The sequence below is a fragment of the Pipistrellus kuhlii genome, unplaced genomic scaffold, assembly GCF_014108245.1.
Source record: "Pipistrellus kuhlii isolate mPipKuh1 unplaced genomic scaffold, mPipKuh1.p scaffold_m20_p_1, whole genome shotgun sequence".
In the NCBI taxonomy this organism is placed as follows: domain Eukaryota; kingdom Metazoa; phylum Chordata; class Mammalia; order Chiroptera; family Vespertilionidae; genus Pipistrellus; species Pipistrellus kuhlii.
The window spans coordinates 20,617,613-20,631,785 of record NW_023425404.1 but is presented as its reverse complement, the minus strand read 5'-3'; the positions used below and the strand labels follow the sequence as shown (position 1 = coordinate 20,631,785).

The following is a 14,173-nucleotide window of genomic DNA, read 5'->3' as shown; positions in this document are numbered from 1 at the left end:
ATTAGTAGAAAAGCTCACACTCAACAGGAAAGTTGTTGTTTGGTCTATTTATATTTTCTCAGTTCGTTGCATTAAGTCTAATGAAGTAGTTAACTTCTAAACCACAGAAAACACAGCACTGTAAAATAGAAGCAAATGTGAAACATTCATAGAGTGGGAAACTGAAAAACGTAAAGACAAAATAGAGACAGAGTTACAAAATAGTTAAAGGACTAATACAGATCATAGTATGCTTGGGGATTATGGTCTCCTGATGTGCTGATTTTACAGCCAGAGTATTTTTTAAAATTGGAACACATCATTTAATGCGTTAGTGACCTGGGTAAAATAAATGCATACAAATTATCTGTTAGTCATCAGTGGATACAGCTTTCTAATATAGCCAACAAATCCCTAAAAAGATAGCATTTGAAATTTACTTAGTAAGTGTGATAGGGAAGAGTAAGGGGGGGCATAGTGATAGCTCTATTTTGATTATTCTTCTCTAGAGTGAACTTAATCCATTTCATGTATTAGCAACCCTTCACTTTAATTGATATGGCAGTAGGCTCAAAGTATATTATAAATACATATGTATAAAATATAGTCATTTATAAATAAACAACCTTATGAGTTTTTAAATTATACAATTTTAAGAACTTTGAGTATTTACAAACAGCAAGTGTCATAATGTAATATTTTAAGGAAAATAACAGAAATAAGATGATGAGTATGAAAATTTCAAAACTATATGGATTTATCCTATATAATAAAAGCCCAGCGACTGAATGGTGGAATGACCAGAACAACTGGTTGACCAGTTGCTATGATGTGCACTGATAACCAGGGGGAAGATGCTCAACACAGGAGCTGCCCCTGGTGGTCAGTGTGCTCCCACAGCAGGAGTAGCTGCTCCGAGGGCGGGTCCACAGCCACTTGGCTGACCAGGATGAGCAGCACTTCCACAGCGGGATGATCCCTGCATACCACACACCCCACCAGTGCACGAATCCCGTACACCGGGCCTCTAGTTAGAACAGAATCTTTCAAAACATTTATAGTTGATACCTGCAAATCCTCAATGATTAAAGTCGTTCTGTAAAAAAAAAATTATATTAAAAGTTGTAGGTGTTTTTAGATAAGTTAAAAAAAATCTCATCTACTAAAAAAAAAAAAAATGAAGTTTATAAATTTTTATTTTCACACACAAAGAATGAGCCAAGTAGCTCTTATTAAGTAGTTGTAAAAAATTGAGAGTATCTTTAAATGTATAGGATGATGGTAACCATCTTTAAGAAGTTAGATTATATGGTAACTCACAGGCTGGTAATCCTAAATTTGGCAGCTATTAGTGTTAAGAACTTTTATATATATATATAGTTCTTAACAAGATGTGCCCAAATGAAGAAAGTTATAGCATATTATTTAAAAGTCCAAGAAAAAGACTAAACTGAAAAACAGTTACATCTTGAAGCTATTCTTTTTCCTTTTCCTAATAAAGGATTTGGAGTTGATGCCTATAATAATGTTCATATTATATAACAAAGTCTTATAACTTTCACATATGGGAGAAATTATAACTGTACTATTCACCCCATTTAATTTATGCAACCAGTGTCTTAATGCTAACTTAAACTGGTACATGGGCTGTGTGGTGTGTGGAGATAGAGACATGCAAAAAATAAAAATCCTGCTCTTAAGAGTCTTTAATTTTCTAAGTAAAAGAGACATGCCAGAAAATTTGACAAAACAGGGGGCTGGGAGAGTTCTAAAGGACCAGGATAGACAAAGCACATAAACACAAACTGTTTTGAACTTGAGGAGATTCAGGAAAGAACTCACAAACAATATCATGTTTGAGTTTAATCATAGTTGAGTCTCAAGGGGGAGGGCAGTATTTGTGGTTGACAAATAGTATGAGCCCAATCTGCCCAGGGAGTGATGAAAAACATTAGCCCACTACCCAAGAAACCTACAGGACATAAAGATAGAGCCAAGTCTAGAAGGGAAAAGTGGGACCCAATAATGAGAACTTTGAATGCCATGCAGCAGATTCTGTTTAATCCTGTTTTAATGAGGAAACTACTAAAAGTTTTTGAGTTAAAGAGAGTCATGACCTGTCCAGTACTTTAAGAACAAAACTAACAACAGGGTGAAGAGTAGAAAAGGGAGCACTGTTGGAAGGCTATTTACCTCACTGAGAAACAATAATATTGTATTTCACAGATTACATACATATAATTTCACCTTATCTCCACAAGAGTGGAGGCAGTGACAACAAGGGTAAAGAGAAGAAGATACAACAGACATGATCTTTATAGAAGATATGATCTTCTTCTTCAGATGGTAGTAAAGAAAAGCTCTAAAATATGCCTTTTGATTTGAGTGAAATAGGAGTGACCTATTTAAGATACTCTAGGAAAGAAATATGAATCAAGAATTTCATATCCAGCAAAACTGACTTTCAAGTATAAAGGACACAAACCAATATCACCAACATAAAAGAACTCATTATTGTTCCCATATATCTTTCCTAAGGAATTTAATAGTGAAAATGTTTCAGACAATCAAAATATCTAAAGGGACATTGACATAAAGACTAGTGGTAGCAGTAACTAATATTTATTTGTAGAACTAAGACTAAATAAAGGTTAAAAGTAGAGTGTGTATGGCTACATGCTCTGACAATGATTACATATAGCATAACTATTAAAAATAATGGTGGATGAGAGGCAACAAGAACAAGTATGGCTAGGAAAATGCAGATAAAGCTTTCTGTAAGTGGATGTCAGGGCCTTAGGTAAACAAAAGAGCACTGAGAAAAGCAGGCCAAGCTGTCCCGCCCTAACCACAGAACATCAGCACCTAAGGGAAGAGTGGAGGATTCAGCATGAGAACAAGTCACAAGACCAGGACAGACTCAAGGGGTGGAGAAGGAGGCACCACCTCCACATTGGAAGAGCTGCAAAGATATGTGGCATTCTTGCAATCCTGAAGCATTCCTGAGAGTTTCATTTCCACTTTAATCCCTACCAACTAGGTGAAATATGAACTCTTCCAAGAGCCAGATGAAAAACCCATTCATGGAACTTAGGATCCTCATCTTGTGTTCTGAGGGGTCATGAGATTGACTCTCTAAGTCAGGGCTCCCCAGTCCTGCACACTGGTCAGGTGGTAAACCAGTCACTAGGGAGAGGACAATATTTTTATGTACTTAGTAGCTGATTAACGGTCTTATATTCAAGTAATGTTTGGTAAAGAATTTTTATAATACACGCCGGAATGGTACTTAATGGTGTTGTTAGAAGAACCTTTTTTTTTTTAAATAAAAGGAAACAAATTGGTAAAAATCTAGGTCCTCTATTTTTTGTCAAGATTAAGCAAAATAGTTGTATAAATTCAAAATTGTACTTGAAAAGTTCTGTCAAAGAAAACATCATGTTTGAAATGTGATGGTTAAGAGAATGGGCATAGAGTTAGACATAACTGGGTTCAAATCCTGTGCTCACCATTTATTTTTTTAGCTGTGACCTGGGGTGAATCATCTGATACTGCAGAGCTTTGGTTTCTTCATCCATAAGATAACTATATTAAGTGTGTTCTTCACAGAATTGATATAATAACGCATATAAAATAATGGGTACTCAATAATTATAGGTATCCAAATCAGACAGACTTTCAAAGGGGCCTGAAGTGCATTTTTCATAAATATACTTTAAAAGTTTTGATGGGAAATGTTACAAATCAAAATGTATTTATGAACTTTAAATTTTACTTAAACATGCTAACAGTTACATTTTATACTCAAGTTGCTGATCCAACTGAGGAAACTGACATGATAAATTATATTTTAGAAAGATTCTTGTAGTGGCAGCAGAATGTAAAACAGGTTGGAGATGATGACAGATTGCAAGCAGACAGGCCTTTCAGAGGCAGGCGTAGCCCAGAACCAAAAACGTAGGAGCAGTGGTCATGGGAAGGGTTATAAAGATAGGATAAAAGGATTCCTAGGAGATGGAATGCACAGACTTCGTTCTGAAGAATGGTAAGGTTAAGTTTGAAGTTGAATCTAAACTACCAGATTGTAAAGACTTGATTATATTCAGAAATCTGTAGGCTGAGGATCTTTAGAATGTACAATTCAAGCCATGGATAAATGATGTTAGGAAAGTTTAAAGAGAAGCATACATATTTAAAACCAAATACTAGTTTGCCTTTTATAAAAATGTCTGGCTTAACTAGTCATCATCAGAATATGTAAAGCAAACCTGTCTTGGTTCATAGTTCAGCATCTAAAAACATAGAAATGTGGATGCAAAAATAATTTTCTAGGGCTTGGGAAATGCCCATGTAAGGATTTAAAGTGTGAAGCACTTCTAACAGCAAGTATACAGAAAGAAATCTTAGGTACAGAATAAAAGTCACATTTTCACAGGTTCTCAAAATAGCAAAATATTATTCATTCACATCTCAGATGTTCTTCTTTTTGGAATAAAAATAAGAAGCAGACATTTAATTCTGAGAACCATCATTTATAAGTTTTATTTGATAATGCACCAATATTTATAAGATATGGACTGATTCTAATTAAAATGAAATCTTAATACAGGTACTAATTAACTTTTCACATTATTAAGTTCATTTCATCCTGTCTTTTCCTTCCTCTCCTATTCCCTTCCCCTCAACCACATAACAACATCTAATCCATCAAAATGGAACATAAACAAGCATAGTTTTCTTGAAGTCACAATTAAAATACTTATATACAGACTGTCTTAGATTAATGATTCCAATCATATGGTTCTAATAATCAGTAAACACAGAAAGGACAAACTGTGAATGCAGCAAAACAAATATCTTAGAATCTGGGCCTATTGTTAATGGGGAAATGCCATTTTTATAGTCTCTAGAAGGTACAATACACCTCATTGAGTCTCTTAGGAGGAATCCGGCTATTTTAGCCTTACCCATAAATCTGTTCACATTAGGTAATTATAAGGTTGGAACTAACAAGAAAGAAGAGATGAAAGAATATAAAATATTATGCATGCATCATGAACTGAATTTAGAATTCTTTGTGTTTCATAAAAAGTGGGAAGGTCAAGAAAAAGTGGAGGTGTAGGAACTAAAAGAACTTCAAGTTGAAAAAAGACATGAACTGCAATTATTTTCATTTGCCCTATTTAAAAAAACATTTTGAAACCATCCTTCAATGTTTAAAAAAAAAAAGGGTATTTTTTGACTACACTTTTAATCTTCCCATTAATTAGTTATGCTTCAGAACTCATTCATTAAACACCATAGGACTTTTGACACACTAAAGAATTATGCACCTACCAAAAGACTGTTTAGAGGCAAGGATCCAAAAGAATAAAACTGCGCTTGTTTTTTGGATCCAGAGATTTTAATTAATTTTAAAATGACCTTCCTTCTCTTCCTTGCAACCAGCAAAATATCAGTGTTAGGGAGAGCAAGGCCTGAACATATCTCCTATCAAACTAACTTAGACAAATTCTCCTTTTTCCAAGTACAATCAAATGAATTTCAGTTTAAGCCTTACAAGGCAAAAAGAAATCACTAGACAAGATGAAAATGGACATAATTCAATGTTCAAAGCCATAATTTTCAATGAAAAAGTTATGAATATCTGTGTACTGAATAAAACTGCAACAATCACTACAAAGCACAAACTACAGGAGGTACAAGGAGACATAGATAAGGCACATTAACAATAAGATACTTTGGTATGCCACTCCCTAATCAAGGATAAGTCAAGAAGAGGAGAAAAGTAAGTGTATAGAAGACCTAACCAACTTACTTAATAAGGTAGAAAACCTAAAGATATTTCTCAGACTTTGCACCCTGATAATTTCTGGAACTTTTCATTAAATTTGCAATTATTCCAAAAATAAGCAACCAGAATATTAGGAGAAGGAGTCAAAGGACAGAGGAAGGGGAAGGGGAAAGTAGAAAGGAGAAAGAGAAGAAAAAACAGGAGGAGCTGGAAAGGAATGGTCATCAAAATATCAGAAGTAACTATTTTCCTCTTTCTTAAAACATTAACCAATCATGAGCATTAAAGAAACCCCTTCCCTCACTTTTAATGGTAAGATAAAGTATTTTTTAATTTAGAAAAGTCTGAAAACATGCAATGTTGCTCAGTGGTTGAGTGTGAACCCATGAACCAGGAGGTCATGGTTCAATTCCTGCACAAAGCACATGCCCAGGTTGCAGGCTCCATCCCCAGGAGGGGATGTGCAGGAGAGAGCTGATCAATTGATTCTCTCTGATCATTGATGTTTTTATCTCTCTCCCTCTCCCTTCCTCTCAGAAATCAATACAAACAAAACACGCATTCTCAATGGAAACCACACTGAGATATCATGAAATGGAGCCAGTGTGATGCTCTCAAGTCTAGAAGCAAGCTGGCTGAGTTAGGGAAGGTCCTTCTAGCAGGTTCCAAGCCCTTCCAGCGAAGCGCAGGCAGCAGTGTGTACCAGCTATGGCTGCCTGGAAGGTGGAGCCTGCAGACCGTGTGAACACAAGGGTGGATCTGGCTCACGGCAGACTCACTCTCAGAGGCATGTAGTGCAATCATCTCTGTCTTGCAGCATCGCGCCCCCCTCTCCTGCAGAAAGTCGCCAGGGGTCCACAATCCGAGCATACAATTCCCTCAGATGAGCCCTTTTCTAAACCCAGACTGGAGGAAGGCTCCACAACAGGAGGAGCTCCGGAAGCCCGTCTCCACATCTGTCTCTCCACAGATTCTCCAAATCACGGACTGAAAGAGCAGACAGGGTCTTCCTGAGTCTCAGATCTATGCAATCCCTCTGTCAGCTCCCTGCTTCTCCTGCTTACTTCTGCCTTGGGAAGATCACTTCCGGCTCAAAACATTGTTTTTAAAACAAAAACCTTCTGACTGCTTTTTGGCTGAACTAATCCTTGTTAGAGGCGCAATGAAAAAGCAAATGAAAGGTTGCCAATGATGTGTACACATAATTTTACTCATTAAGCCCAGAGATGAAAAGTCTCTGAATCCCAAGACTTTTGAGGAGGATAAACTAGAAGCACACACTCAAGGAAATAAAATGTGACAGATAGATGATGAGACTGGCCCAATACCCAGAGGCCCTGTGTTCATGTTGACGGTGTCACAAGGCAACACCAGCAACCATTTTATTTTAAAATAAAAAGAAAATGCATCCTGTCTGTCTCACTGAGCAAAGGATTGCAGCCTAGCAGACCCAGCACTGAACTCGGGGCTTTCTCCATGCCTCCTTTTTGGGGGGGAAAAAAAAAAGTTACCAATGAAGAATATAGGCAGCGCAAATGGCACGAGCACACAGCTGAGGCCATTTATCGCAACGGTCCTCAGTATAATATATCGGATGTCTGTTCCCCCACCTGCCATTGATGGGAACGTGCAGGAAAAGAAAATACAGATGTTTTGGGGCTTGTGTCTTAGCCTCTTCTTTTAGCAAACAAGAATGGCTGTAGTGTGGATGTGCTTTATTTCACCACAAAGAATCGCTCTGACGAAATGTGCACTTACTATGAAGGATTACATACGGCTCCTTTGTTCTCCAGGAAACAGAACAGGGCAAGCACTCAGTAGCATTAGACATGCACAGTGCTGACTAAACAGTTAAAAAAAATGTTTACAAACAACTGTGTTCAGTCGTTTGCCACTCTGCACCACTGCCTCCTACCCTTACGCAGTTACCAGGACCTGTTTTCCTGGGAGGGGTCGCTGTTCCTCAGGGCTCAGTTCTGTCTCTGCCAGGTAATGGGGCTTTTTGAGATCAGTTCCTCATTTCTGTGCTGGAGTTTGCTTTAGCAGTTGCTAAAATACATCAGTCAATCTTGTATTAACGAGAATAAGTGGCTTTCAAGCTATGGAAGGTTGACCTCGGAAGCTAAAAAAAAAATCCAATAGTTTAAAATTGAGCTCATTTTTCATGAGACACAAGCCAGGAAAAATTTGATCAAAATGGAGTTGACATCCTGCAATTCTAACTTATTTTACTTGAGGAAAAAGCCAGAAATGATTCTCCTCTGACTTTATTATTGCTTCTTTTTATAGCTATGCAGGCTTCATGAACTTGCTGCTGATATTGGAGCAAAAAAAAAAAAAAAATCTAAAATATCACTTAGCATTTGTTCTACCAATACATTTAGTGCACTGTCCCCAAACACGTAATTTTTAAGTGTTTTGTCATTTCCGTGTACTGCCACTGCTTTTTGTTTTGTTTTGTTTTGTTTTTTTTGTTATTGTTGTTAGTACAACCAATTACTAGGACTCTGAATTTTTTAATGACTTTATTATTAGCCAAATAATTTTCCCGGTTTGCGAATGGACAGAACCAGCTTTAAACGTCTAAACCTACGTGCATTGTGATTACTCCAAGATAGTGGGTCAAATTCATTTATTCCCTCGTCACTTTCAGCTCACTGCTTAGGTCCGCTGTGACGAGGTGAAAAGATTTAGAGTGAGATGATCTGCACTCGAGCCCTCACTCGTGGACTAGCTGGGCCCGTCACCAAACATTTTGGGGCCGCACGTTGCTCATCTCTAAAGGAAAAGGTTGAATTAGAAAGGTTCTGTTGCTCTTCTTCGGAGGCCAACATTCTAGGTTACTAACCTGACAATCACTCTACAAACCATTTTCACACTCAGCAACAGCGGGGCACCGCCACGTTAGGCTGAGGTCCAAAAGGCACTATCCTACTGTTGCCAAAGAAAATGGAGTTCAGCCCTCCTGCAGCCCATTAGGCTGCGACCCATACTAACGTTCCTTGTTGAAGCAGCATTAATTTCTAGTTTTCACGAAGATTTATCATTTGATCAGTGACCCAGTTTCCAAAGTCAGCAAGCAAAGGGAATTTCTCTTAAGAAAAACCGTTACGCATTTGCGACTGCATTAAGAAAGTTCACAGTACCTAAAATAGCCACCACCTCATCATCCTGGATGACCTCCAGGGATCCTGAGACCACAAAGCAGAGGGCATCCACGCTCTCCCCGGCGTGGTAGATGAGGTCCCCGGGCGCGCAGTGAATTGTCTGGAACTCCACCGCCAAGGCGCGCAGGCACCCGTCGCTGGCCAACCGAAAGGCTGGGTGCTCGTTGAACACCTTCCGGTTTAGGTGGACACAGATGTCAGCTCTCATGTCCTTCGGGCAGATGGAGAGAACCTGAAGAAAGTGAAAGAGGGATAAGTGGGAAGAAATGAAAAAGGGGCTATTTCAGAAATATCATCCAACAAGTATTTATTGACTATGACAGTCTGTGACACACTGTACTTGGTACTGCGAAGGAAGAGTTTCAAAGACACAGCTCTGCTCTCAAGAACCAAATAATAATCCAGTGAAATGGGCTCATGAGCAACGGACTCTTTCAATAGAGTACCACGTAGGGAAGCATAGAAAGAAGAGTCTGGAGGTGGTCAGAAAAAAACCCATAATATAATAGAACATAATATAACTTCACCCAAGGGCCAACTAAAGTAAGGCATTAACATTCATTTCAGTCCAGCCTCCATTTTAGAATTTTTTACAACTAACTTTAAAATTCAGGATAATGTACTTTATTCTATATCAGAGGTGGATTTCTAGAAGCCAGTTGTAAGAAAACAAAAATCAATAAAAAAGCACCCTTGTGACTTTGCATGCTGTATCACTGGCTGCTATAACTCCACTTTCAATATGTGTTTTTCCACTCACATTTTTTTTATTTTGCAGATGAATTTATGCCCAGGAAGTGAAACGTGTGTCCACCAGCCTTCCACAGGGCTTGGGCAATTGCAAATGTCAATGCCGGCAGAGTGGGCACATCATCTTGCTGGCGGCCCTTGCATTCTGGCCTTTGACTCCTAAAGACTGCTGAGGATAGCAGCAGGATTCAAGCTCTAGGCATCCCTTAGAAAAGCCAGGGTCAGGGAGCTTTTATTGCCGACAGCTTTCAGACAGGGCAATTAAAGGCCCAGACTAAAATAGACAGTATCATCATATTTAATCAGGGCATCATCCAGCAAGATGTGGTTACAGAAGTCAGCACTACCCAATTTAAAGACACACGTGCAAGCTCGCTTAGAACCTTCTCTCAATCCTCTTGATAAACCATTCTTTATAATCAGAAATTGTTGTCTTTGCTAGGCTTTCAATCCCCTCAAGCTGAAGTTGAAGCTGATTCCCACCCACCCTCATTAAGTTACCCTGAGCAATGTTTTACTATAAAATAGTTTTCTTTCCTATACTAATTGCATTTAACCTTTAAAAATCACCTAAAGGTTAAAATAATCCCCTGATTATTCCTTTTATTTGGAGCTCAATATCAATAAAAGTTGGTTACTTCCCTGTGTAGAAAAGCCCATCATAAATGTCAAGACTTCAAATTAAAGTATGCTTTCAGTACCCCTTCCCTTAACTATTCCTAAAACTGTGTATATGATTTTACATATATAGTATATCTGTGGGGTGTGTTTGTTTTTTTTTCATACTCCTGGAATTCCTATAGGTAACACAATTCAGCCCACCTAGCTTTCTGAAGAAATTTCATCTTTAAGGAAAGGAATGCCTAACGGAGCTTCAAAAGCAATTAGCACTTCCTTTCCACATCAGTTGCTTTTCAGAATAATATAATATTTTATTTGATATATTAATGTTTAGTGACTTCTGACAGCATTATTCATCCAATGGGGTACACCACTGCATTAAGTCCCAGGAACTAGAAGAATAAATATGACACTCTATTTACCTTGGAGTAGATAACCATGTAATAGGGGGAGTTAGGTTTGTAAAGAGACAATTATAACACAATGAGAAAAAAATGGCAGGGCATGGTCAGGTGACATTGGACATGTGCTGCTTAAAAGTCAATACTTATGACTTAGAGGTAGCATAAAAGATTGGACTCCAGAGGATAGGTGTGGATGCAAATCTATCACTTATCACCTCTGTAACCTAAGGTATTTAATCTCTCTAAACTGCATCTGTGTAGTGGGTTGGTAGTGTTTATTTCATAGACTCATTACTGGAATTAAATGGAAGGGCTTAAGCTTAGCCCAGTTTAGCCTTGCATATAGCAAGGGCTAAAAAAATGATATCTTTTATTAACCTTATTGAAAATGAATATTCCTACAAAATTTATTGTCACTTTAGCTTCCTACAAAAGCAATTTGCTATTTTTCCTTTTCTGTACCTCTCTAAATTATGTATCTTGACTGTTCCATGAGATTTAGGTACAATTAAGAAAATATTTCAGCATGAACCTAAAGTTATTTCAAGCACTAGTTAATGTTAACATTTTTCTCAAGTTGAAAATAGAATGAATGCTAGGAAAGCAAAAAAGTAGAAGTAATTTTAAAGTACACACACATTAACATTACACTGAATAGCTTAACGGAAAAATGAATCATTCTTCTATTTCATTTACTCTGCAGAATTTTCATTGTCTTAGATTCATTTTGGTAATAGTCATTTTATGTTATTTTAATTCTTTCAGGATTCATGCTGCAAATGAAATCTTCCAATGTTAGTAACATTCTCTGTTTCTTATCAAAAGAGGATTTTTATTAATTTAAGTGGATCTTTCCTTTATGTTTTACTTCATTTATGACACTGATTTATCATTTTGATTGGTGGTATATAGTGACAAGATGTCATAAAGTGACAAGTTAAAACTTCGTGTTAAAATATACCAGAGCCACACCCAGCTCTGTCTCCATACCTAGATATCATATGTGCCTTACATGGTGTGTCTGCCATCCAAATATGAGTATAGTATTATTTTTTCTATAAGTGAAGGCACTACTACATATCTTAAGTAGTAAAAATTTAGTTTTAAGTGATAAAATTATCATTCAAGATGACACTAAGACATGGGCCATTAATCCCAATTCAATGCACTTGGCCTTGAATGTCATATCCAATCTCTTGTAAGTTACCTCATAGGTATCTCATAGTTATGCACAAATAAAATTACATTTCAGTAGAAAATATTTAAGTTAAAGTGACTTTTTTGTCTCTAGTGTTGATTATTTATCCCCTCTTCATGTCAAGATACTTATAAATTAAAGCTGATTCTTAATTAAGACAGTAAGTTTTCTCTTTGGAAGAGCTATGGCTGCATGCATATAAGGAATCATTTCTAGAATTCCGTAAATAAATTCCTGGGAGGAGGAGAGAGAATGACATGGTTGGGAAAAGAAAACTCTTTTGAAATGTTTTATTATACCAGTCCCATTAAACCTAAGATCAAGAGGTATCTTAGCAGACATCCTTCTGGCTCCAAAAAGCTAACCTCAACACTGCAACTTCAGAACACTGAGTATAACACAAAATGATCATTTTACCTTGCTCTCTTTAAATATCCAACAGCCTGATAAAGCCGAAGTCCTCACCAAGCACATAAGGCTCTTTATGATGGGAGCTTCCTTCAGCCACATCACTTACTACCCTGCTCTAACCCTGCATTCAGTCACACAATATTTCTCGCTCTCTGAACCTGCCATACTCTCTCATGACTGCCTTCCTACATGCTGTTCCTTCTGCCTGTCATATCCCATCATCCCCTTCTCTGCCTAGTCACCTCTGATTCATCTACAAAGCACAGACCATTCCTCTCTTGGCCATAAGTGCAATTTGTAAACAGTTCTGTCACAGAATTTGGTAATGCGTAGAAAAGGAAAATGAGAGTAAGGGTGTTGTGATCTGCATTTTTTTTTTTTTAAATAATAGCACACAATAGTAACATTGAATTATCAGAGTTAAAAGGATTTCAGCTTAAGGATTTCAAATTTTTTACTTTCAACAGTAAAGTTATTCTTTGGTTTTTATAATGAAATATTCTTTATGCCCAATAGAAAAAGCTGATACAAGCAGAATTATGCTGGGTGAAGCTCTGATGGGAAGGTAGACTCCCAGGCAGGGCTCCACAGGGGCACATTCACTCATTCATTTAACTCATAGCTATCAAGTGTTAGTCATGTGTTAGTTACATGCTGGCTACTCTGCAGGCCACCCAGATCCAAGAGCAAAAACTTTATAGTGCCTGCCTTGCAGGAGCTTCTAGTCAGGAAAAGCTGTAAAAAACAAAACAAACCACTGTTCCTAGTCTAATGCCCCACTTTACAAATGAAGCAAATATATAGCATAAAGGTTATGAGAGTTGCTCGAGGCCTCTCAATAAATTTCCAGCAAAACCCGAAACTCTTGACTTCTCATTTTTAAGCAATGCTCCTCAATGAAGCTTAACCAGGAGTAAAATAGAACATCTGGCATTTTCTGATGTTTTCTGGTTCTTTAAATAGTACAAAAATCTAAATGGTGATTTCTGAAAATTATCTGGAGTCTAATTAATCAAGATAAGTTTACTTATTAGGAAATCACTGTCACCCCCACCACAGAACTGCCTAGATTTCTTTGCAAATTTGTTTTCATTCCTAAACACTTTTTAACTCCAATAAATGTATTATATATTTTAGAGTGTCAGTAAAGACAAAAATATTCATTGATAAGTTATTTATTTATTCGATTACTATTTGCCAAAAGGGAGTCATCTTATTAGAAATACTAGAGGCCCATTGCATGAAGATATTCGTGCAATAGGCTTTCCTTCCCCTGGCTTCCAGCACCGGTTTTGCTATGCACCGGGGACCCAGGCCTTTGCTCTGGCCAGTGTCTGCTGCCTTTGCAACAGACTCCGGCCAAAGGCAGCAGACACTGGCCAGAGTCTGCTATTTTGTCTTTGTTGTGGTTGGAGTGCCACTCCTGTAGATCCCTTTGCCCACTGTCCTCCCTCTCATAGCAGGTGTCCTGGCCCACCCAGCCACTCACTCCACACCTGGAGCAACTGGGCAGCCGCCATCTTTGTCCTTCTAATTTACATATTCCCTCCTAATTGGCTGGTCAGTGTAGGGAATGATGGTCAATTTTCATGTTTCTCTGTTATTAGTGTAGATAAATTTTAGTTTATTTGTGAAATGGACCTATGCTGGATACTAATATAGAGTGAACATTTGGTGAATTTCACTCTCCTTAACTCCCTTCCCCCGTCACTTTTAAACATGGTATTAGTAATATAGAAAAAGCTAAGAAGAAGACTGAGCATAATTACTTTAATTAGAGGCCAACGAGTTTAATCAAGATCCTCTAGAAATTGTTTATCTGGAGAAAGTCAAAAGAAGAAGGCTTTCC

The 14,173-nt window shown here is 37.6% G+C and overlaps 1 protein-coding gene across 1 annotated transcript in view; it reads right to left on the bottom strand.

Moving 5' to 3' along the window:
- The window catches only part of KCNH5 (potassium voltage-gated channel subfamily H member 5), a 252,358-nt gene that overhangs the window by 63,769 nt on the left and 174,416 nt on the right, over window positions 1-14,173 (bottom strand). Inside the window, exon 9 of the mRNA XM_036434639.2 lies at window positions 8,920-9,172. Coding sequence (XP_036290532.1) covers window positions 8,920-9,172 — 253 coding nt within the window. The remainder of the gene's footprint in view (window positions 1-8,919; window positions 9,173-14,173) is intronic.